Genomic DNA, 25,776 nt, shown 5'->3' on the forward strand with positions numbered 1-25,776 from the left:
TTACCTTAAGGCATTTCTGAAACATGTAGTTTCTAGGTATGCTTCCTTACACAGATGGATTACAGAAACAGACTTTTTTCAGATTAACCTACCTGTTGGTCTTCTTGACTTCCAATTACATCAACAAAAATTCCACAGATGGTGCAGATATGGGCCTTTCTTACTTGTAAAGCAGATTCATATCCAGCTGGAACAAACTTCAGAAAGTACTGAAGTATATGACACAAAGCAGCGTTCAACTTTTCAGACTGAAGAAGTCTAAGCACGTTCGCTTCAAAGAGTACTTGAAGCTTCTCTAATAGCATATTTAGGTACACAGGTTCAATATTTAAATAAGAATCTGCTTCAAAGGGAAATAATGTCCTCACCAAGAGCAATAGTGGTTCTCCAAAGAGTTCTAATTTTCCAACATCCATTTCAAGTATTGACTGTAAGATTCCAAAAAAGACTGTGAAGAAAATGCCGGCAGGTTGCTCTGGTGGCCCTCCTAATTGGATCAATTTTATTAAAAGGTTCAAGGCTAAAGCCTTAATTTTTGGACTACCATACTCCAACAGTGAGCAGCCTACCCCCCACAGAACAAGGTCCTCTCTCGCAAAAAACACATCAGAAACAACATCAATCAGAATGGTCATTAATGTAATTTCCAAGCATTCCACGTCATGCATGTCCATCAGCTGTAACATGGCTGAGCTTAAATAACTTAGATTTTCGTTTGTGTTGCTTAAAAATCTATTTACCACCACTGGCCACACTAACAAATTCTTCTGAGGTTGCCACTGTATATTTCTTTCATGCAAGAAAATCAGATCTTGGAAAAGCTGCAGTAAATCTTTTGTCAGCACCTCAAAAGCAGTACAGCTTTTTGTTTTAAATAGGAACAGGAGAGAGCAGATAGCATCACAGATATTCTTCTGTAAAACTTGACAGTTTGGAGCTGCAGCAATTCGCAGAAGCCTTGTTATAATCCAATTACTAAATTCTAAACAGAAAAAGAACAACATACAAATGAATTACAACATTTCCTACGTCATGTCGCTAACTCTCCTGACCAGTTAACATTTGCAGCAATGACATCTGATCTATCTGCTCTGAGAGTTCGTAACCCCATAAATCATATGCGAAAGCATTTACTACTTAGAGACACCAACATAATGTTCATTAACAACTATGTTTAAATATCATAAACCCACCAAAGATTAATATAATTGGTTACAGTGAATTGTACTAGGGTAACTAGGACATTTGTTCAAAACATCCATCTCATGCCACAGCCCATGACTGACAGCCTATTCCAACAATTTTCTTCCTTCACGATGACTACTCTAAGTGGTCTCTGCTTCCTTTTAGGCAAGTAGCTCATTAGCCTCAGTGCCCAACAGTTTTCAGCAACTAGTCTACTCTTCAGCCTAGATCTGTACTTGATATCATGCAAGGAACTTTCCTCCCTTAGCCTCTGTTGTACCATACGCTTCCTCGACACAGTTTCATCCAGCAGTGGGGCTTTCCCTGAGAAGGATTCAGGAAGAGAAACTGATTTTAGGCCAGGGCACCTGCCTCAATATATACTCCCAATAGCTACAGATCCTCCTTTTGTTTCTTTTGGCAAGTCATGTGTTAGCATGCTTACGAAAACCCAATAAATTACCACTTCTTCAGGATACCTCCCAGATGGCAGTTGACCAGTGTCACTATGAACAAACTACAGTAATCAACAAGAGGGCCAATTCTATCCCTGAATATGTATTATTTAATCCTCATGTAAAGAAATCTAATGCAGCATACAATTATAACAAGCTATCAAATATTCATTTAATTCATAATATGTAAAACAAGCACATGAAAGAGAGCAAAAACGGGAAAGCAGATATTCGTGTAACCTCCTAGATATAACACCATACTGAGATTTAAATAGGTCATATTCAGTGCTTAAAATTAAGCAAAAGTGTTTCAACAAACTCACCAACGGAACTATCCTCAGTCTTCTGGTGATTTTCATTCACATTTACAAACATAAGTGGGGAAGATTTCATGATATGTTGAATAAAATCAAGGAGCATCACAGAACTTGGCTGAGAATCAGTTTTCTTGACAAGTTCCAATGCAACTGAAAAAGCAAATAAAGATTCACATTACAAATGCACCTTAGTAACATCAAACTTCAAAGAAAGAAACATTTCCGCTATGGCAGGGCTTCTCAGACTGTGCCTCAGGACCCCAAAGTGGGTCTCAACCCTGTTTTACTGGGGTTACCATGGCTGATTTAAATTTGCTGGCACCTATGGCCAAAGCTGAATCTTGAGACCCACTACTCAGGGCTGAAGACAAAACACTTGGGTTTCAGCCCTGGGTGGTGGGACTCAGTTTACAGGTTCTCTCGCTGGGGCTGAAGCCCTTCAGCTTGATTCTCTCCCCACCACCACCTGGAGCCCTTGCACTTGGGCTTTGGTTTTCCCCAGCTGGGGCAGTGGGAATTCACTGGGTTCAGACTACACCTCTTGGGGTCATATAGTAATTTTTGTTGTCAGAAGGATGTCACAGTGCAATGAAGTCTGAGAATCCCTGAGCTACGTAAACTACTGTAGCGCAACAAAATATGGAATATGGATTTTGTATGACTACAAATCAGGAAACTATTTCATTACTAAATGGTCATAATATACATTTTCTCAACTGCAAATACAACATTCTATAATATGCCACATGACTATCTATATGAAGAATTCAAAATACAAAAGATATTTGAATTAAATACTCAAACAAGTACTGTCAACATATATTAACATGTAATTCTTAACACTCCCTTATAGTCACAACTAGTAGAAAATGGCCAACAGTAAGACTTACTGTTTTTCCCAATACAAACTTGAAGAAATTTAGAGAAATCCACATAGAAAACAAAGTAAAAATTATTCTAAAGCTGGAACATAGGACACTTCTTGCCACCCCCATAGCCTGTTGAATCTAATACATTTAATAAAATAATTAAAAAATCCTGCATTATCCCAAAGGCTACATCCACACTACAGCGATCCTGTGAAAGAAGTGCTTCCAGAAGAGATCTTCCAAAAAAACTTCTTTCAAGAGATAACGTCAACACACAAAAAAGTGGATAGAAAACTTGATCCACTCTTTCGATAGACAGCATCCACACAGCCCCTGCTCTTTTGGAAAAAGGAGGATAAAAAAATATGGCACCACGAGGACTGCTCTTTCAAAAGAGCGGCCCGTGGAGCAGGGGCCTGTGGAACGTCTGCACACGCTCTTTTTCAAAAGAATCTTTTGGAAAAAAGTGCTGTTCCTGATCTGGGAGCAGAAGAGGGTTTCTGGAAGAAGAGACACATTCTTTTGATATCGGATCAAAAGAGCGAATTTTGTGTGTAGATGTTCCATGTGTTCTCTCAAAAAAGGGGCTGGATTTGCTGAAAGACACAGTGTAGTGTAGTGTAGACACAGCCGAAGTTATCTTGAACGAACAACCAAAATACTTCAATCAATCATTACACATTATAACAACATTCTAAAATTAAAAACTAGACTACAGCTACAGTAAACCCTCAATTTTACAGACCCCAGTTTAGCAGACTTCGGGAACAACAGACATCTGCCAGTGCCCCCATTGTTCCCCAGGTCCGCTTAGTCAGGGCGCATAAAAATCCTAAATGCCACCTCCATCCCCAAAAAAGAAGGGCGACTTACCCAAGCTGCCAGTGCTGAACCCTCCTCCGTGGGCTGGACTGCTGCCTCAGAGCTGCCATGTCCTCCTCTCACTAGGGCTAGGGAGCGTACATAGGCAAATGACATTGGTGTACGTGCCCCACCACCGGTGAGAGGTGCACGGGGCAGCTCCCCCAGCAGTGCAGCAGGCCAACCAGTCCAGCCCCATGTGGCAGCAGCTCCAGCCATGGCAGGCTCCAGCAGAGCCGCTTTGGTGGCTCCTGCAGCAGGGCTGCTCCAGAAGGTCCAGCCCCTTGTACCAACATGGCTGCTCCAAACCCATGCAGCAACGGGGCTGCTCCAGCAGCTCGAGCTGCAGGGGCTCCAGTGGGGCCACTCCAGCGGCTCCAGCCATGGCAGGATTCGGCAGCTCCAGCCCCGTGTGACAGGGGGCTCTGGCCACTCCAGACACGTGTGGCAGCGAGCCCCAGCAGCTCCTCCAACAGTGGCAGTGGGCTTCAGCGGCTTCTCCAACAGCACCTGCTCTGGTGAGTTGCTGGCATATTTTGAGGAGTGGGCAGAGGAAGCTGGGGGAGCCTGGCGGGAGTGGGTGGGCAGTAAACCCTCAATTTAATGGACTTTCAAGTTTAAACGGACATCCTTCCGCCCCCATTAGTCTGTTAAATCAAGGGTTTACTGTATCAACATAAGAACTCAATCTTGCAAATCCTTTTTATGTTGCTATTCGCTATCTGCAGAGCTCTACCAATATCACAGCTGTAAAAACCATGTCATAGACCATGAAATCAACCCTTCTCCATGAAATCTGGTCTCTCCTGTTGCTGGGAGCCCACCACTCCAAGCTGCTAGTCTGGACAGGCCTTCGTGGAGAGATCAGACCACTTTCAAAGGCAGAACAGAAATGAGGGCGATACATGCTCACGTCTGCATTACACCAATCCAGGAGTGGGGCTTTAGGCTTTGTCTCCCACTCCAAACAGTTCTGGGCAACAAGCTCAGGGCTTTCTGTTGCGGGGTTGGGGAATTTCTACTCTTGGTGGAGGCAGATGGAGCAGCCCAGGCTCTTGGCCTCTATCCCCCACCTCACATCCGCTGCCACGACTGAGGGTACCAAGCTTGGGTCTTCTTCTCATGGCAGCTCCTGGGGCCAGAGGCTTTCACTTGTGCAAGACGTGGGCTCTCTCCCCGCTCCAACCAAAGTTGGGAAAGGACTTCCACCCTCTCTGACTCCCAACCAAGGTGCCTTCTGTTCCATGTTGCTCCAGCTGGCTCTCAGGGCTCACCGCACATTCCAGTCCAAAACAGACTTCTATTCTGCCCCAGCCCTTTCAGCCAGGGTTCCTGGTGCGGTTCTGGGCCTCTTCCCCAGCAGCTCTGGCTGGGACTATGGAGGTCTGTTCCTGTGGACTGTGGCTGGACAGCCCAGGCCCTGAACTTCTACCCCTTGCTGCTTCAGCCAGAGCTCAGGAGAGCCCAGATTCAGGGCTTCTTCAGCTATCACCACCCCCAGCAGAGCCTCCCCCAAGCCAAGGTAATCTGGGCTCAAGTCTGCCTGAACTCACAGCTTCAGCCTTGCAGCTGCACCTGGGACTCAGGGCACCTGGGATCATGGATCCTTCCCCCAGGCTCCTGCTGGGATTTGGGGTGACTTGGGGTGTTCATCCTTTGGGGCGGGGGGGGGAGGAGTCTTCTGGTGCTGGATGATCTATTTTTCCAGGAGGCCCCCAGACTGACTGGGAACTCCTGCCTTAATCTGTCACTGGCCTAGGCTAGCAAACAGGAGCCCCTGGCTGGGGTGCTCCAACCAGCATGGGGGAAGATGCTACCTATCTCTTCCGCAAGGAACCTCCCATAACTGCAAAAGCTCAGAGGCTGCTGCTAACTCAGAAAGTGAGTGCGGTGATCTTGAAACTACCCTGTAACAATTTTGCAATCCCCACATGATTCCATTTTGGATAAGGACTCCCAGTTACACCACCATGAAATTTCAGATGTAAACACTGTGAGATTGACCAATTGACTAGAATGGATCATGAATTTGGTATGGCCGTACTTATTGTAAGTAAGGATGTGCAGGATCGAGACTACAAAGATACATTTTACAATGCAGAAACCTTCATATTTAATGCATCGTTTATTCTGACAATTATAGTTCAGGTTTAAATATACTATTTAGTATTAAACTAGTAAGTACTTTGTTATATAGCTTATAAACATAATTAAGCCAAGACAACTTGAGCTTCCTTTTATTACTAAATCTGTGTTGAAATGGGGAAAAGAGAGCACAAAGATTTTGACATGAATACAGATTATCAAGGTCCAACTGTATTTCAAAGAAAGGACTATGCAACTAAAACCCACTTTACTTACCAACATCTACATCTGTAAGTATTCTGTCAATGAACTGGCAGAGAATTTGTCTTGGTTTCTGCACAACAGTATTATATTCCTCTGGACTAGCACTAAAATTAAAAACAAAGCTAGTTATAAAATGAATACTTTCCATCTTAAAGACAGTTATGAAAATCCCTGAGTAATACATTATAATACAGTGAATTTGGCATTGGGTCCTTCTATGTCTTTAAAATTAGAAAAGGTTATTTTTATTTTGTTTTGCGGACTGCTACGTTACCAGACCAACCAACTGAATCAGTTTCCAAAATATTAGTTTTTACATAGTATTGAAGAAATTAATTTTGGGCAAAAAAGTATTTTGATAAACATTTCAGTCTGCCTCCAGCTTATGAGAATATTTATAGTCAGTTTAGGATGGAGTGATTTACAATAAATGTTAACTGCATCTGCAGAGATATTAAACAGGAGGAAGAAAAAAGCTACTGTTTCATAACAGGAATTACTCAAGCTGTTCAGCTGAGCACAGGACATAGTGATGCCAAGTGTTCAGCTGACTATGGCTTTACCCATATGAGTAGTTATAGGGCAACACGCCAGGGTGTAAATCTACAGCACACTAGCTTACCAAACTTTAACTCACCATGTGGATGCTGTTACTAGGCAGTAAAAGGCCAACCTGCAATTTAGCATGCACAATACACTAAGATGCAATCCAAGATTTTTACTGTGTAGTAGCACAGAGAGCTAATGTGTGGCAAGCTAGCAAACACTCCAGATTAACATCCTGACTTGCCAGTACTTACTTATCATATAGCCAAGCCCTAATTTCAACTTTTGCTCCCATGCAGTGGGCTGCAACTTCTACAATGGCAGTACAGTCAAGCCTCAGTTTAAATCTTATTTTTGCACAGTTTCAGTTATGCACAGTAAATTAATTCTGACCCTTTACTTTTGTACATGATATTGGTTCATGCTTTCCACATTGCACCAAGATGCAAACATATGCCTGAATCTGTTGGCTGCTTCCCTGATCCATCTCCTCCACAGAGCTGTATGTATGATTGGATATTGTGTCAAACATATTATCCACTTGCATTTAGCTGCTATTTAGTGCCCTTAATAAGTGTTTACTACATGCTAATGGAGAAACCTAACAAAGTGGAGCAAAAAGTGATACGTCACATGTGAAGAAGCAGAAAAAAGTGAAGTGTTGATTTCAGTATAGAAAGTGGATATGTTATATAGGATAGCTAAGGGCAAAGGTCCATCATCTGTCACCTTAATGAAACACCTGTACATACTGCAAAGAGAAATCAGGCAAAAATGGGTGCAAATGTTGCTGCAAGTGCACCTAAGGATGCTGAAGTGTCATTCTATACTCATGACACTGCCACACGAAAGACAGAGCTAAGCGCTGAACATTTGGATTGAGGACCAAACACAGCAAGAGTTCCAGTGATAAGAAAAAAAAGACTGTACAATCACCTAGAGCAGTATGTGGCATCAACTCTTAAGGGACAGAAGTGTAGCTAAGAAATCTACTTTTATAGCTAGCAAGGCATAGTTTGAAAAGTTCAAAAGGAGACATGGGCTGCATAATGTCAAACTGTTAAGTGAAGCTTGATCTGCAGGCCATGAAGCAGATGTAACGTTCCCACCCTAGCTGGTTGAACAAATTTGAGAGAAAGGTTACAAGCTGGAGCAAATTTTAACACACATGAGACTAGCCTATTTTGGAAATGGAAGCCAAAGAGAACCTCTCTTTCAAAAGGTAAAAAATCCACTGCAGAGCTCAAGGCTGCAAAAGACCAAATGACCCTTCTCAGCTGTGGAAATTCAGCAGGGGATTTTATAGTAAAGCCAATGCTCCTTTACCGAGGCAAAAACCCCAAGCACTCAAAGGCAAAGGTAAGTATCAGCTACCAGTATTTTGGAGGTCTAATCAGCATGCACGGGTTCTTTTAATGGACTTGTTTTATAACTATTTTATGCATTATTGGCATCAAAGAGCTGGGGCATTTAAGATCCTGCTTATCCTTGACAAGGCTCCAGTCCATGCTGCACATCCCAGTATGGCAGAGTTTTTTCTGCCTCCAAACACATCACTCCTCCATTCCCTTGTCCAAAGTATCATTGCAACTGGCAGAGCTGACTCCCATTCTGACACACAGTATGCAGAAAGTGAGAAGAAATGTAAAAATGTAAAAATACCTTGCTTCCATAAGCTCTCTCTAACAAGCTCCCCAAGGTTGCAGATTCCCTGACCTTAGGGGGTAATCTCACCATCACCAGCAAATGAAAAAGCCCCCCCTACAAAGCCAGGAAGACAAACTTGGATATCTGCCTGTGTGGTAACCCCCAAGCTTTACCCTTTCCTGAAGGGATAGCTTGGAAGCAAAGAGCTGTAATATGATAGCTGACCCTTTGGTCTAGGCATACACACAGACACTCCTCTAGGACATAGAAATTAAATCATTGACTTAAAAAAGTAATTTATTCATAAAACAAAAGATGGAAAATACTAAGGAAGTAAATAAGCATACTTAGTTGCTAGATGTAATTATCAATATTAGAGCAATATTAGAGCACAGAGAATTACTTCCCTGGGATTTATCTCAGAAATTACAGAGTACATGGAAAATCATCAACCACCCTGAAAAGTCCAACACCAAATCCAAAATAAAAATAACCCGATTGCATCTAACTAAACATTTCCTTTCCACTTACATATCTATGCACTGATCATGATGTGGCCAGAATATTTACTGGGTTCATTCCAGCTGCTTAAGATCAATCATTTTTGTCTGTCTTCTCTGCATCAGCCACACAGAAAGAATTTCAGCAGGCCACTTCTTCAGTTCAGACAAAATCTCTTTTCTCCCATTGGTTTACCAGGCTGACTCCTACACAGACCCCACCACCACCACCACTCCTCTGGGTTTTACCCTTTACAGGCATTCATTCATGACAGCAACTTTAAAGTTCAGTACACTCACCACACCTTTTGCCATATCCTAGATCAGGGGTCAACAACCAAAAGAGCAAGAAGAGCCTTTTTTTTTTTCTTTAAATTCAGTAAAAAGCTCAATAATTCAAGAGCTGCAATGCATATGAATACAAGACAGTCCTTAATAGTGTCAAGCCATACTTTTCGTAACCCCTATTTTAAAAACAGCACACACGATGATTTGTAATGTGAGACATGTTTACTGCAGGACGTCCACAAAATTTTTACATATTCTCTCAAGGGTGCATTTTTGTTGTTGACAAATTTCTCAATACAAATGAGACATAAAGGGAGCCCAGATAAACCCAATATAACGTGAAGAATTGGGTCCATTTGGTTTTAAATCCTTTGTTTTCATCTTCGATTTTCCTCTTTTCTGAAACCATTCCAATCCCACATTAATTATGCCAATTTTATTTCACGTTCAGTTTCAGTTTTCTTTCTTAAAATACATGTTACCTTTCACAGCAGGAATGCCACAGGTTTCCTTTTCCTTTTCAAAATCAAGACTTTAACACAATCAAAACACAGATACAGTATCATATCCCACAATGCACTACACATATTAAAGGGGATGTATCCAACATTTTGAGTTAACACATCATATGCTATTTAGATATGAGTTGTTCATTTTGGAGCTTTTAGACATTCACCAATGATCAGAAACAATCAGAAGGGTTGGGGGTTTTTTCCCCTGTGCGATTATATCACTGGGAGCCAAAAAGAAGTCCTTAAAAAGCCACAAGTGGCTCCAGAGCCACAGGTTGCAGACCCCCACCCTAAATGCTATGGACAGCAATCCAAGAGTAACTGTGAACCAGTGCTGGAAAGATTACACACAGCAGGGTGTTTTTAAAAAGATAAGTCTGGATGAAATAAAACTTTATGACATCAATGAATGTTGGAAAAAATTATGGTAAAAGGTCCTGAAATGTGTCATGAAATGGAGAAAATTCAGAGCTGTGCCATCATGTTGGCGGGTAGGGATTTGATGAACTCGAGGCAAAAGAGAGAGTTACTTGAATCCCACAATACTGAGCTCAGTTTGGAAGAGCTGATTCAATCAAGCACCAGAGACAAGGACAGTGAGGACATGGAAGAGGCATGGAAGCTCTATCTGACAATGAAGAGTCCAGGTAAGGATTTCTGATTGGCCAAGGTACAAGATTTTGTGTGCATATGTACATACGTACGCTGGCTCCTTTTAGGGAAGTTTACAAAGACATGCAGAAAAAAGCCAAACTGATCATCATCTATTTTTTTCACAAGTCTTCTGCCACAACCCTGTCCTCCACTCCTAGTGCTTGCACCACTTCATTCACCCACCCAAGCTCCAGCCTGAAAGTAAGGCCGAACGTTCACCCCACTCAGCCCACCCACCCACAGCTAGAAAGAGGATCCGGGAACATGGGGTTAACCCGTTCTGCCTGGCATTCCTGCCAGGAAGCACGATCAAGGAACGGAGACTAGCCCTGTACGACCTGTCCAGTGCTCTTGCCAGAGCGTGGTTGGACCACAGGATCTAACCCACTCCACCCACCCAGCATTCCAACTGGGGAGCAGGCAAGAAACCCAGGCCCTGACTGTTCTCTTCAGTTCGACACCAGTCAGGCTGGTGGAGTGGGATGAGCCCCGACTCTGTTCCCCACCAGGAGCAACAGGAGGGTAGAGCAGGGAGATGGGGATATGGACCAGCTTTCACACGATGAGAGATTAACCTGGGGGGATATTTCAACTTGAAAGAGACATCTAAGGAGGATTATGATTTAGGTCTATAAAATCATGACTGGTATGGAAAACACAAATGAGGAAGCACTACTTACGGCTCCTCATAACACAAGAGCCGGGGTCACCAAATTAAATTAATTAGCAGCAGTTTAAAACAAGCAAAAGGTAGCATTTCTTCATGCATTGCACAGTGAACTTGTAGAACTCTTTCCTAGAGAAGGTTGTGAAAGTGAAAACTATCACAGTGCTAAAAAAAAAAAAAACACCTAGATAAATTCATGGAGAATATAAACACCAATTGCTAGAAAGGCAGCGATTGTGTCCCTAGCCTCTATTTGACAGAAGCTGGGAATGAATGACAGACAGGAAATGGGTCACTTGATCATATGTTCTGTTTATTCCCTTTGGGACACCTTTTAATGAATAATGTCAGAAGACAGGATAACTGGGCTAGCTGGACCTTTGCTCTGACCTTGTATGACCATTTTTATGTTATGTTCTTATCCTCACAACAATTTAATCCTCAACCTCAGTAAAGATTAGCAGCAAGTTTAATTATTTTTTTAAACAAAACCTATATTGGATAAATTAAAGTGGCCATCTTTTGAGCCTGGAACTTAAACCCTTATTTTTCATAGACCCTTGGTATCTTTTTACATGATTTCTATTTGCATCATGTTCTTTCAAGACTGTAACCACCTTGTAAATCAAGACTTGACTGTACCGAGACGTCATTTTCTAGCAGCAAATTTCTGGCTTTGCTAGTCTTGTCATGTGACCTAGAACACCTTAACCTCACTGCATGTTAATTTTTCTCTCTGTATAATGGTATTAATATAGCACTTTCCTACATAATAGCATTTTGACAGGGTAAGTCATGAGCATTTCTGAGGTGCTACAATAAAGCAGAGAATCAGCATCATAGATAACCCTATAAACCAGGGCCTCAAAGTCCTGGCCCAAGGATCATCTACAGCTCAAGTACTTCCCAAATTCAGCCCACAAAGTTTCTTGAAAAAAGTTAGTCTATCATGCCTGCCGGCCTGGGGGCACACAGGGGCTCACCCACATACACTGCTCTCAGCAACACATAGGCCTCCAACACACACATAGTCCTAGTTGCAAAATGCACCACTTTTCCTGGGAAGCCATGCTGGCTGCCTCTACCATAACCTGCACTGCACTAGCCAGGGAGCCACCCAAGCTGCCGCACTTTTAAAGACAGAAGGACAGAACTGGTAGGTTTCACTTTCTGGTACTCTGGTTGCAACGCTTTGCAACCCAGGGCGCATAGAGCAGGCTAGATGAACTGAGCATGCTCAGTAACTCTCCTTAATACACAGCCCTTCAGCAGCAGGTAACACGTCGTCAGGGTCTCCCCCACACCCCCTTAGCCTCCTGCCCTGACTCCTGCACCTCCCCGCACAACCCAACCCTCTGCCCTGAGTTCCCCAGACTCCTCCCCCCACTTGAATTTGTTACAGATACTGTCATATCACAACTACCCCCTGCCCTGATCCCGCCCCCGCTTTCACCTGACAATACCCGTCAGATATTCGTTATTTTCACCCCGGCACTGGCCCGAAGGTAGACTGAGTTCAAGATCCCTGCTACAAATAGTCCAAAAAGCTTTGCAGAGTTAAAGAACACAACGTGCACCGTCAAACGGCAACAGCGAGACAGTCAGCGGCTGCGACACCGAACGCAGTTTCACGGATGGTGAGAGCCGGCGGGTAGAAAAGACCGAAGCGGGCTGGGCCAGGAGAGCAACAAGCACCACCAGGGGATTCTGGTTTTTTTTTGGCAAACTTTTTCCAGCGAACATTCAAAAGGGGAGTTCTAGCGGCTTTAACAGCCCCGCCTGCAAGTCACCGTCACAGTCCGGGACGCAGCCGTGCTCCGGCTCTGCTACAAAGCTCGTAGGGAACAGCGCTGACAACCGCGGCTCTGCTCAGTGCGTCGCCACGGGCCACCCCAGAGCACAGCGGGCGCAGCCGGAGGGGCCTGGCTCTGAGCGGCCGGGGCCCTGCAGACCTACCTGCCCAGCTCCCTGAGGGCGGGGATCATAGAGGCCAGCTCCAGCCCCTGCTCGGCCATAGCGACTGACGAGCCCTGCGGCTGTTTAGAAAACGCTGCCTCGCGCGCTCCTCTTGGAGGCGGGAGAACTAACTCTCGACGGTGGCCGGTGGGACTCAAACTGACTCAGTTGATAGCAGGCCGTAGACTAAACGCGTTCTCCTCGCTCGGCGGCTACCACCGGTTGATCTGTCACTGCGACGCGACGCGCGCACGCAGAGCTTTGCTTGAGCCCCGCGAGCAATGCATTGAATGCTCTGTGGCGAGAGAGGCCCGTGACGAACGTGTTATTGTACAGGCTGGGAGACTGGAGAAGAGGCTTGTTTACAACTACGTGCATAATCTACTACCTCTGATGATTCACTGCAGATCACCCATGTGCTGGCTGCAGGAGGTGCATGTTCAGGTCTTAATAACGCAGAAATAGCGCAGTCGCTAGGTAATGTGTTCGCCGTCTGCACAAATTAGCATCCTGGCGAGTATGGGGTGGGGTGGCGCTTCGTATCTTGTATTGCCACTGGGATACCGGCGCTCCAGTGTCTCACACACACCGCTTGCAGTTGCTCTCTTCTTTTACACTGGCTACGGTATCGTGCAGCCAATATTTGAAACCATTCAATCTAGACAGTATGTTTAAAAGTACTATGGCTATGGTTACTGACCTGAACGACCAGCAGCAGTATGCAAATAGACGGTCTCAAAGATGCAAGCAGTGCTTATTTGCAACCAGCACAAAAAAAAGCTGTGTCATTGTGGTTCTGCTGGCGAAACCCGCTCTTTGTCGGTAGCCTCTTATGCCTGATTTTTTTTCCAGGCATATGAGGCTGCTGGCAAAGGAGCGGGTTTCGCAGACAAAACCACATTTACACAGCTTTTTTTGGGCCTGTGGCAGCATCTGCCGATAAGTTAATACGCAAATAAATGACTATTTGCATTTTTAGCCCACCTATTTGCATACTGCTGACAGCGGTTTGGGTCAGTGTAAGCATAGCCTATGTAGTTAGACACCGCATTTAAAACTCAAAGAGTACATCTATATCTACACTAGGGAATTTTGCAGACAAAACTCGGGGTTTGTAGACAAAACTTCAGAGCAGCTACACTCAAAATGTATTTTGTCCATAGAAACTGTAGTCACAAAGCTATGTAGACACTCCAGGGGGCCCTTTTGCCAAGAGAGCAAATCAAAAGATTGAGCCAGTTTGAGGTGTAGACAGAATCTGTTGATGGAAGTTTTGTTGGAACATCTCATCTGGCAGCGACTTCTGCAGACAGATGCTTCTCCTGTAGAAGTAGCCATGCAGTTTCAATGCCAGGTTTTAATTAGCTCTGGAGGGATTTGTCACAACCAACCACCACCTATCAATTTTGCGGGGATCACGTGTGTTATGTTAAACAAAAAGAGGGAGCGAAAACGGCCACATAAAAAAGAAGAATGCAGACAGGAGAGTCATCCTGAGAGGGAAGTCAGATTTGGTAACTAATCAGCGATCACCAACATTATTCCACTTCGTGAGTGCCCGACCCCGACCCATTGGTGTGGTATCTAGGAATGATAGAGGGTGAGGTAAACTTGGCTCTAAAATGAGGTCTGGGCGGGAATAATTATGCAGAGAAAGTCCCTTCAAGCCACCAGCAGGCGTAGCACAGCGCTAGTCGGAGGCCCGCCCCCAGGAGATTTAAGGTGGAGATAAAATCTTGGGGCTGGACTCGAGGACCTCCGGAGGTGCCCTCCAGCCCGAGGAATCTATGGAAATCCTAAAATTGGAAGCTGACTCTAGGCGCGGGCCCCTGGACCCAGAGGAAAGGGGTCCCTCCGCGCGAGCGGACCGGTGACTGATCGTTGTGCTCGGCGGCCGCGCAGCGAGGAAAGGCAAAACTGGAGCTCTTCTTCGGGAAGCAGCGAGTCCTGCTGCTGCTCACTCACTGCCCGGAATGGGCGCGTGGACGCTGCCTGCTCAGGGGGTTTCTAGCAGGGCAGCCTGTTGCCTTCTGATGCCTCTGTGCCTCGTTACCTCCCACTGCCCCAGCAAAGGCAGCCCCCTGCTTTTCCTGTAGGGCAAGGTTCCTAGGTGTCTCCCAACGACTCAGTCTAATCAAGGCGCTGGGTGGTGCCTTGCCCAGCCCTCCGGAGGGATCTCACCACTCGCAGCCGAGCCCTGTCTTCAGGGACGCAATGGGATTGGCCTCGGCAGCTGCCTGTCCCGGGGATGGTCGGCTGCTCCCGGCAGCAGGTGCCTTCTAGTTCGCAGCAAGTATTATAACCGCGGTGGTACAGACGCTGCAGCAGCAGGAGGAGGAGCTGCTACAAGACCAGCAGCAGGTAAAGGGGTTTGGGACAAACCTGCGTGTTAAATGTGCCACTCTACTTCCGGGGGGGGGAGTCCTTGGCTTTGCTGACAAGATGCATTTAATGTGGTTCCCAGAATATCTCTCGCTCTGGTGAACTTTACGCTTTTTACAATTCAGACTAGCCAGCCAGCTGCTACTGTCATTGGAGGGTTATATTCCAATCTATTTAAAAGATTCAGGTAATTTTTAGATTCACATTTTAGTTGTTTTTGACAAACAGACTTTGACACACAAAGTATGAAAGAATACAATTTCCCCAAAAGGCGCTTGCACTGAACTGATCATGAGGAAGTAGACTGATCAGAGCTGCTTGCTTTGACAACCTGTTTTCTTACACCAAGCACAAATTAAAGGTATATTTTAACAGAGTGACTCGGATATGATGGAGAACAGGAGCTTCAAGGAATCATGTACTGCTCTACATAGTCAGTCTGTGGGATATGGAAACAAAGAATGAGTTTTCTCAATACATGCGGATATTAATAGCCAGGTGGCTAAGGAAGTGGGAATAGTAGTTTTGATTTTGCTTTCCTAATTGAGAGGTAATGCCTTTGTGTTTGTTTTCAATCCTATGAAGCTTTTGCTTGCCCTGTTTATGGTGGTGAATGTAAGAACATGCTGAAATAAAATCCTTGCTGTAGGTTGTTTCTGGGGCCAGTTTCCCAGCCTGGAAGCTTTAATGTTGCATGTAAAACAGACGAGGAAATTAAATCAGTGTGCTTCTGCCCCAATTTCTGAATCATGTTTTAAATGAGTGCTCTTGAGGAAATTGTAGGGAGCTAACTTTTCATTCATAACTGATCACCATTTTTCCCTTCTATTATATGTAATGTTCAGCTAAATTTAAATTTGGGTCTGTTTGTTCTAGTGGGATATTTCAGATTTTCACATGAACAATTGTGTTCAATCTTTATTTTTAAAATTATTTATTGCAGTATTTGCTGCTAGTTGAACATATACACTAACCCTTTTTAGTGTCATTCCCAGTGTGTAGTCAGAAGCCTTAAGGTTTGCCTGATGGAGGACCAAATGGCATTGAACTTTGGAATGAAAAGACCAGAGATGAGCTTTACAATCTTCTGATACACACGTACACTTCTGCAGAATGTAAGCTTTAATCATAACCAGGGTAACACAGACTTTCAGTGCATACAGATTAATGTGTAGACACTAGGCACAGTGGATCCCTGTAACACATGTCTCAGCCTTTTCTCAGTTGGAAGTAAAGAGGTTCCTGGTTCACAACTGTGTCACAGACTCACCTGAATGAGGGAGCATCTGAGAAATGAGCTCGTCTGATTTTCAGGAGTCCAGTTAATGTCTAACTCAGGATGAGACACTCGGGCCACACTCACCACAAAATAAATCACAAGTCTCTCATTGATCTAAACAAAAAGTACAGGCAGAAGTAGTCTCTGATCAGGCATGACTTCACCCAGAATTAACCTTGAATAGAAGCAGCCTGCCTTTTTTTATCTGGCCTGATGAACCCTGGTTGGCCTCTGCCTGCTCCAAACACTTCTTGCTGCAGGCGGATTAAGTAGTACTGCCCCAGGCAATCCCCTGAAAGGCCAAACTCACTTCTTTTCACCTCTTTCAGGACCACTTCTGAGGGCAGGATGCACTATAGTAGTCAGGTCTTTGGCAGGGAGTACAGAATGACTGGTACGCTCCATCATATACCAACTCACAGTGCACCTGCTGTGCTAGCATTTGCTGCAGTAAGGCATAGTGTCAGAATGGAGGATGGCATCACAGTCAGACCTGCTCAGCACAAGGGCACTCAGGTTGGTGCTCTATAGATGCACATTTAATGTGAGAGCAAAGTTCTGATGATAAATTATCAGTTATACGAGTGCTACAAATACACCTGATAACCTGTGAGATTACATGAATGTTTATTTCCATATATGGTCATGAAGGTAGGCACCAACCTACCTGACAGCATGGCTGATTGCCTCGTGTATTGTACTTGTTTCCTGTCCATCATAAAACTAGACTGGACTGGCACAAGTAAAAATGAAAGTAAAATCCAGTCCTTAAAATAAATCCAATTGTTGTAATACTAGTTTGATTACTGAAAATAGAATAGGAGATAAATAAAAAAATTTAGGAGAAAAAAAGGTTAAAAAATAAAACATTGTGTGAAGGACTGCAAACTAACTGGCCACTGAAAAGCAAGTGAATAGAAATTCAACTGTACGACAAAAGCAAACAGTTGCACTAGATATAGCAAGGAAAGAAACTATTACACATCACAAATAAAGATATTTCTTGTGTCTCTCTTGGTTTATATCAATATGGTATCTCTGTAAGCCCTAATCTAGTAAACACGTATGCTTTTGCTCAATCTAATTTACATTGGAAGTCCCACTGATTAAATTGGTTACTCACAGTGTAAATTTAAACGTGTAGCTGCCTGCATGATTAGTAAATTATTTGGGTGTAGGACTCATCTGAGGCCAGGTCTACACTAGGAGGCAAAATAAATTTTAGATATACAAATCCAGCTACCCAATGACTTGCCTTATACCTCACAACTGCCAGGAGTGCTGGTGTCAACAGTGGCACCGTAATAGTTTGATTTAGCGTGGCTAGTGGGGACGCTTTAAATCGAACCCCAGAAAATAGACCACGAGTACATCGATCTTCCCATCAGTGAACAAGGACCCTTATTGGGTGCTATAAAATTGAATTCTGCTAAGCCTATCTACATTTTTTTTTCCTATGTCATTTTATGGATAATTTCAGTGCTTCAGAGTTGCTCACAATTATGAAGGTTGGTCTGAAGAATTATTATTTACCAGTAGCTAATGAGACTAGAAGAGTTAGAGCTTCACAAACTGTCTACATTATATGTAAAAACATACAAAGTAAGTATCTTCAACTCAACAAATCATACCCATGTTTACAATTGAATTGGAGGAGTGGATTTCACTTTCCCAGAACTTCTGCTTTCCACCAGCCAAAAATACATGGGGCTTGTGTGGATGGAAGAGATTTTATTTCATACAAAATTTTGCACCCACATCCTTACATTCAGCACTCATATCACATACCACTATCTTGCAAGACCTGCCTTTTTATACCACTGACTAATTAAAGAGACTATTTTATTAGCATTCAGAAGGACAATGGGAATATTTATGGGAATTATTCACATCCTTGGAGGTAATTATTGCTGTAAGAAAAAACAGTCATTAGGTCTCAAACTAATCAACAAACAGAGGCTGTTTGGTTCCTACTAGTAGTAGGCTGACTCCAGCAAACAAACAATCACAGTAGCTAAGGAGCTAGAGAGCAATATGTTCTACAAGCAATACTATACAAGTCTGGTCAAGCCAACACCATGATTTTTCGGTATAGAGAATTTGGGGAGGTTTGTATTCTCAGAGGGGTAGCCATATTCATCTGTGGCTCCATAAATAAGTCTTATACTACTTTAAGGACTAACAAATTTATTAGGTGATAAGCTTTAGTATGTGTGATCCACTGCCTCGGATCCTGTAGGACAGGGGTCATCAACCCTTCTGAAGTAGAGTGCCAAAATTTGACCTTTTGACCTTTAGGTATGGTCCCAGTGCTGGTGATACTTTTTAAAGTCTCTAATAGTCCTACTTACAACAGCTTCATTAATAAATACATTAAGATACAGAGCTTTACTATTAAGTTGTGGTTGGTTGTATTAGTTGGTCTTTCGTTAATCCACATGGCTTTGAACAAGCTCCCAGCTGCATGGGGGTGGAGGGCCAGGGCTGAGCTCACGCCTCACGTGCCAATGAAAATCAACTTGTGTGCCACTCTTGGCACCCATGCCAGGGTTTGCTGACCCCTGCCATAGAATGTTGTAGCATGAATCCATTTCAGGCTTGACCTTCACACACCTGATTAATGCTCACCACTTCTAATTATGATACGGGAAAAGGATATTAAAAAAAAAACAAACTGTTAGTCAGATGGGTTATGTCTACACTACAGTGCTCTTCCAAAAGCAGATCTTTGGGAAGATATTTTCCAGAAGATCCTCTTTCAAAAGAGCGTGTCCACACACTCAAAGCGTCTCAATCTTTCAATCTGCTCTTTCAAAAGATCAATCCACTCTTTCAAAAGAGAATGTCCTCACTGTTCTGGCTGCTCTTTCGAAAGAACGGAGCAGGAAACACCATGGATGAGGTTGCATGGCTGCCAAGGCCTTCCACGAGCTTCAACCAGCCCCTCCCTTACAGGGCCCCTTCCCAGCCCCCCCGCCGTGCACAGGCTGGGTCCTGCTAAGCTATTCACAACAGAGCACACCCCGTGCAGGGACCGGTCCACCAGTGGAGAGCTCCATGGATCTCCAGCAGCTCTCCAGTGGGGGCTTCCTAGACGCCGTGGTCTGCCTGCAGGCCACAGTGGTCATTGCTGCCCTCCACCTCCTGCAGTGGATGACACCCCCCACCACACTCGTGCAGGCCTCCACGGGGCTCTAGCCGTGCCCCCTCTGGCACCTATGGAGCTATCCCACCAGCTCAGACTGGTGGGACCAACTCATGATGGGCAAGTGGATTGACATCTGATGGCTCCGGAACTTCCACATGACCAAGTGGACATTTCTGGAGCTGTCCCACTGGCTCACCCCTCCAACACCAGGACATCTGCATGTGGCCCGCTCTTCTGCTGGAGAAGTGGTCACTATCACAGTGTGGAAGGTGTCCACCCTGGACAGCTGCCGATCTATGGGGCAACAGTTAGGATTGGGCAAGGTGACGGTTGGGGTTGTCCTCATGGAGGTCAGACACCCACCATGGGGAGAGGTGGGGGGCTCCCAGGCCAGGTGGACCCTCGGTAAGGGGTGCAAGGGGGCTGGGAGGGAGGAGGAGAGGGGGGCCCTGGAGGGAGGGGGCCTGGAGCACCCCACTACACACCAATGAGTGTGTGCAATCTCTATCCCATGCCGGTCATCAGGGCAATCAAAGCTGTGCTTCTATGGAAGGTTGTCCACATTGGGGACCTTGAGGCAGCCGTTGCTGGATTCGCCACGCTGGGGTTCTGCAGTAGTTTTGGCATGATGGATGGGACCCATATTGCGAGAAAGACGACCCGGCAGTTCTGCAGCCCAGCCCGCAGGGTCATCTTTAAACATGGTTGGACGCAGGGAACATAGAGCTCTGCTAGCGATGGTCAGGGTGTCTCTGTGCATCAGCTGGCCAGCACCATGGAGGACTCCTCATTCCAAAGAGCAACCCGCTGAGTGTCTACACAGATTTTCTTTTGAAATATTCTTTTTAGAAATGGTTCTCTTCCTGATCTGGGAGCGGAAGAGCACATTTGAAAGAAGCATGCATTCTTTTGATTCACTTTCTAAAGAACCCATTTTGTGTGTAGATGCTCTGCAAGATCTGTCGGAAGAGCCCTGTTTTTCGAAAAAACTTTCAAAAGAACTTGCTGGTATAGACACAGCCATGGAGTTGTATATAAGTAAGGAGTTGTGTAGAAGACAATAACACCTCTGAAGTCTATAGGGTAACTACAAGTCTTTGTAATATGTCATGTTGAATTTTATTGGGAGACTTTACTGGAGCTATTGATGTGAAGAATAGAGGGTGAGCGGGCAGCAGAATCAAACATTTAGTAAAAGGGACTTCTCTTCTATCCTCCTATACGTGTGTAACATAATTACTAGTTACATGATTTAAGTTTTGCTTCACTGACCCATTTGATTTTAGTGATCTTTTGAATGTTTTCCATTAAATCAGAATGAGTGTAGACACCCACCCATGTACCAGCTATCACCTTCTTAAACTCTTAAGCTACGTCTACATGAGAGAGAGTTTTTGTCGACAAGAGCCCTTACCCACAAAAGCTCATTACCTAATAAATAAATCTGTTAGTATTCAAGGTGCTATAGGACTGCTTGTTACTTATACTCCCTTTTTCATATTACTAAATATAAAATATTGGATGAGTTCCTGGGGTTTTTAGAGTTCTGAGTTATTCTAGTAAGATGTTTCTAAAGAAATAAAGATGATGCATGGTAACACCCCATCAGTGAGATTGCTGTAGATTCATTTACAGCCGAACTGAGCCTCAGGGATAAATTATTTATAAAGCAACAGAGATGTGTGTGTGGAGAGGTGATTATCAGCTTTCTTCTGGTGCTCTCTTGTGTGTGTGTTCCTTTATCAGAGACTGGTAGTAGCCAAAGTAATATGCTCAGGTATCAAAGTAGGCTTATTAATTCATTTAAAATTAGCTAAATATTTTTTCCTGTGATAGTCATTGGTAAATTTCAGTCTACATTTATGAGCCACCCTCTCTGGTAACACCTCTGACATAAAGTAAAACTGATTTACCAGGGAGATTAAATTAACATTCAAGCAAATATAAAGGATTTTTTTGCCCTATGAGCTGTAGGATTGAATTGTTTTTGATAAGTAGATTTCAGAGAGTTAGTAAGGACTTTGATCTGTATTATGTGTCATAACTCTTTTCAGCTAGGCAGCTTCACAGTAAATTATTTCCATGAGAGTCATACCCTATTAAGTGTTACTGTTCTAGAATTAAAGGTAATTGTGTTTTTTTCCAATATTAGCCAAAAACACAAGTCTTCCTTTTCTAAAGAGATGTAGCAAAAAACAAATTCCTTAGTATATTCAAGGTTAAGAAATGCTCTAAATAAAACCATGGTTATTCAGTATAATGGTACAAAGTGATAGCCAAATTCTGCCTTAATTTCTTCTTTTCAACTCAAACCTGGCCCAGTGTAATTAAGCTACTGCTATAAGTTGTACATAAAATGTATATTTTTATTTGGTGAAGAAAAATTATTTTTTGATTTTCTTGGCAGATTCCTTTCCCATAATTATCATTTGACTGACTGATTTTGCCTCCCCACCAGCAGGTGTAAGCCTCATTACACAAAGGCCGTGTCTGTTCTAGTCCCCTTCTTTGAAGGGGGCAAGGAAATGACACAGACCGGGTAATATCAATGAAGTGCTGTCATGCATATGCAGCACCTCATTAGCATAACGAAGGCCATGGAAATTTAGAAGCTGTTAATTTCTAAGTGCTGACAGTCAGTCTACACATGGGGGCTTCAAAATACGCACCCAACTTAAAAAAAAAAAATTGAGAACAAGGGTTCTTTCAAAACCAGGGGTTATTTTCAAAAGAGCCCCATCTACACTGCTTTTTTTCATTTGTAAGAATCGGTTCCAAAAAGAAATTATGCAAATGAAGTGTGAGATATGTAAATCAGTATTTCATTTGCGTTTCCCAATTCTTTCATTTGCATTCATCTTTTGAAAGAGGAATTCAAGTGTAGACACAGCTTAATAGTCCATCTTAGTGTCTATTCAAAATATATTTTTGTTTATGCCACAAAGGCCAATTCATACTCTAACCAAAATCAGCTCATTTTTCCTGTCCAAGCTCTGAATGATGGTATCTTCAATTCTAGAGTGCAATTTTTAAAATAATCCTTTTCTGTCCCTTTTTTTTTCTTCTATTTTTTTTTCTGTATGAGGCTTCTGCATTTCAGTTTACCTAAGGGCATTTCTCTGTGTCTTTCAATTTCTTGTAGTATTTTTGTCTTCCTTGCCTACTATTTCATTTCCTTACATCCCAGCATGGCCTGAGATTTCAGCTATTGTGCTACTCATACTCTTAACTGCACTGTTATTAGAAATATAATTTCATTGATTAAATCACTACTTCATACTGAGACACTCTTTTAAACTCCATAAGGCCTGACACTGTATTAAAAAAGTGACTGCCATGCACACCCCAGATTCAGTTTAATACTAACATAATAGCTATTAGTTTAGCTGTCATGTCAGCTACAAAAATGTACTTGTTCAAAATTTTGCTATGCAAGATGTTATACTATTTCTGGGGTTTTTTGTTTTGTTTTGTTTTCTGAACCCATGTGCATATATTAGACAAAACTGACTCCACTTTTCAACAATAAGTATACTGGTATACTTCATTTTTTATACTTATGTCTCTTTTTTTACTCTTTAAGTTTATAAAATAAATCTAAAGTCATGCTTGGACAAGCAGTTTGCCATCCATAATTAAATTTTCCTATGACTAAAAGTTTTGACATTATTTCAGCTTTTCCTTATCTGTCAGTTTCTGCATCCATACTTTAAATTGAATGGGGATATGGAGTTTTGTTATAGCGTGCCTATCGAATTCCCAACAATCTTCATATTTGTTTGGTGCTTCTAGCATTACAATTCTTGTTAACTTTGGCCTAGAAAACTAGGTCCAATAGTTTTATTGGTAGGATAAGTGGCATTTAACTAGAAGCTCAGTACTGCATATGAGTACGGCAGTGCGTGAAACACTGGCTAGGAAGAGAGCCAGGAAGATGGGTGGTGTGGCCCTGGCACTGGAGCCCTGGGAGGGCAGACAGTGTGACCAGAGTCCCTTGAGCCCTGGAGGACTGGAAGGGCAGGTGTCACAGCCCCAACTCAAGCCCCAGCTGGGGAACTGGTAGGAGTTTTCTGGGGGCACTGCATGGATTCCTGGGCTACACCCAATTGTTTGAGTAGGCAACTAGCCTCCTCCAACCTATGGTACCTTCTGCTCTCACTGGTGTTTTAATAAATGTACCACAAGCAATCCATAAAACCTGGGCAGGTATTAAATCTGTTTTGAGTTTTGATGCTGATTCAGTAGTGACGATGTGCCGACCTACTCCAGGTCCTGTGGGTGTGCGTGGGGTTTGATACAGCGGGGGGAGTCGGGTGGCCTGGGACCGACCACCCCACCTTTATAGCAGCCTTATATAGTGTAGCAGCAATATGTGATTCAGTGTATCTACTTTAAAACCTAGGTTTCCACAGTATTATGAGTACCAGGAACAATAACATTCCAACTGTGAATGCCACAATGCCCTGTGGCTGTTCTAAGTCCCAATAATTCTCTATACAGTCCCAGCTACTCCAGCTAGTGGTATTTACCAATAGTGATTGATTCATTTATTCGTAACTACAATTACTTAACACTTGTCTTTATATATATATATATATATATATATATATATATATTTATTTGGCATAGGCTAAACACTAGGTTACATATAGCTGTATATAATTACATGTGACTTACCAATAACATCCAATGCTCCCACATCTCACCAACAACTACGTTACAGCGGCCCTTCAAGTGAGAGATACGGCTTGGTTGGGACCTTTCGTGGTGGTGACGTCCAGGTGATCAGGCCGCGGTCTGCTGTCTGGACTGGAAGTTGCTAGCCTCCGCCTAGTGTCCAGGAGCCCACACCCTTATTCCTGCTAAATCACCTTTTATACTGTTTCTTACTTGGGGGTTCAATACCTGGCCAGTTAAAGCGTTTGTTACCTAATTTGGGCTTTGTATCCTCCTGGCCTGTCAGAACATGTTACAAGATTTCCTCTGTCCTTGGTCATTTTCTGAACCTCCCCCTGGGACCCTCTGATGTTGCACAACCAAGATGTTCTCTTTGGGGGGCCTCCAGCTACTTGCCCCAGCTGTTCTCTTTGGGGACTTACTATCTGCTTGTCAGGATGTTCTCTTTGGGGACTCTCCCACTACTTGTCAACTTCCTGATTTCTTTCTCCTGGCCTGGCTTCAGGCCTTCCCGCCGTTGTATGATAGTGTTCCAAGATGGAGTGTATGGTCATTCTGCCTTGCGAGTGAGGCCCAGCCACCAGGTGCTCATGCTCCCACGAATAGGTCAGCAGCCATAGTCAATGGCTATGTCTAGATTACAGAGTTTTGTCAACAAAATGGCCTTTTTATTGACACAACCTGCAGAGCATCCAGATTGCGAAGCACATTATGTTGACACTAAGTTGACAGAATCCAGCACTATTGCCAATAGCTGTATCCCGCTCGCCATGAGGAAGAAAACTGCTGTCAGAGATCTGTCCACAAAACGCTGTTCTGGACATTCCAGGGAGCCTTCTGTTGACAGAAATGGCCTCCAGGATGCCTAGGAATTTAGACTTTTTAATTATATCTATTCTAAGAAACAGATACAGTTTGTCTTCTTTTGTAACTTTCCTTTTTATAAAGATCTGTCCTTCGGTTATGCAAAGGAGAACGTGAAACTCCATGCATTTAGCTAGTCAGAAGTCTCTTGTAACACTTCATTGATTCTCTTTTCTGTCACCTGAATACATCACTGTGGAGCATAGCCATCTGTGAATAGAGTGATGACTGCTATAGAGACACCCCTATTTCTTTTGGGAGATAGTTTACACTAAATAAGGGTGGGCTGATAAAAATGGTACACCAACAGGAAGTATTGTTATATTTATTTCATATACCTTTCCAAACAATGATATGTGTGGTCTTTTTATTCAAAAAGTCTATAATCCACCCATAGGTTCTTCCCTAGTGAACATATTTTGTACAAGTCCTTAAGCCCTAGCACATTATATGCCTTTTTAATATTTAGAAAGATAATTATAATGAAATCTTTGTGCCTCATACATCTTTATATTTCATTTTATAGTTTCTCAGTGTGATCAATGATAAGTAAACTATCTTTCTCTCCTAAAACCATTGTGCAACTAATCCAAAATGCCATTATTTTCCGTATAGGTAAC

General features: G+C 43.3%; 2 protein-coding genes across 3 annotated transcripts in view; one reads left to right on the top strand and one right to left on the bottom strand.

Annotated features, from left to right (window-relative positions):
• The window catches only part of ATR (ATR checkpoint kinase), a 98,404-nt gene extending 85,538 nt beyond the window's left edge, over positions 1–12,866 (bottom strand). Inside the window, exons 1-4 of the mRNA XM_075004354.1 lie at positions 12,807–12,866; positions 6,049–6,140; positions 1,964–2,107; positions 93–982 (exon numbers count right to left, since the gene is read on the bottom strand). Of these exons, the coding sequence (XP_074860455.1) occupies positions 93–982; positions 1,964–2,107; positions 6,049–6,140; positions 12,807–12,865 (1,185 nt within the window). The 5' untranslated portion in view covers position 12,866. The remainder of the gene's footprint in view (positions 1–92; positions 983–1,963; positions 2,108–6,048; positions 6,141–12,806) is intronic.
• A 2,243-nt stretch (positions 12,867–15,109) lies between these two features.
• PLS1 (plastin 1) overlaps positions 15,110–25,776 on the top strand; it is an 85,442-nt gene continuing 74,775 nt past the window's right edge. For both annotated transcript variants that reach the window (XM_075004790.1, XM_075004791.1), the window contains exon 1: positions 15,110–15,167. The gene's annotated coding sequence lies outside the window, so the exon portion shown is untranslated. The remainder of the gene's footprint in view (positions 15,168–25,776) is intronic.

Source organism: Carettochelys insculpta, chromosome 10 (genome assembly GCF_033958435.1).
Source record: "Carettochelys insculpta isolate YL-2023 chromosome 10, ASM3395843v1, whole genome shotgun sequence".
In the NCBI taxonomy this organism is placed as follows: Eukaryota; Metazoa; Chordata; order Testudines; family Carettochelyidae; genus Carettochelys; species Carettochelys insculpta.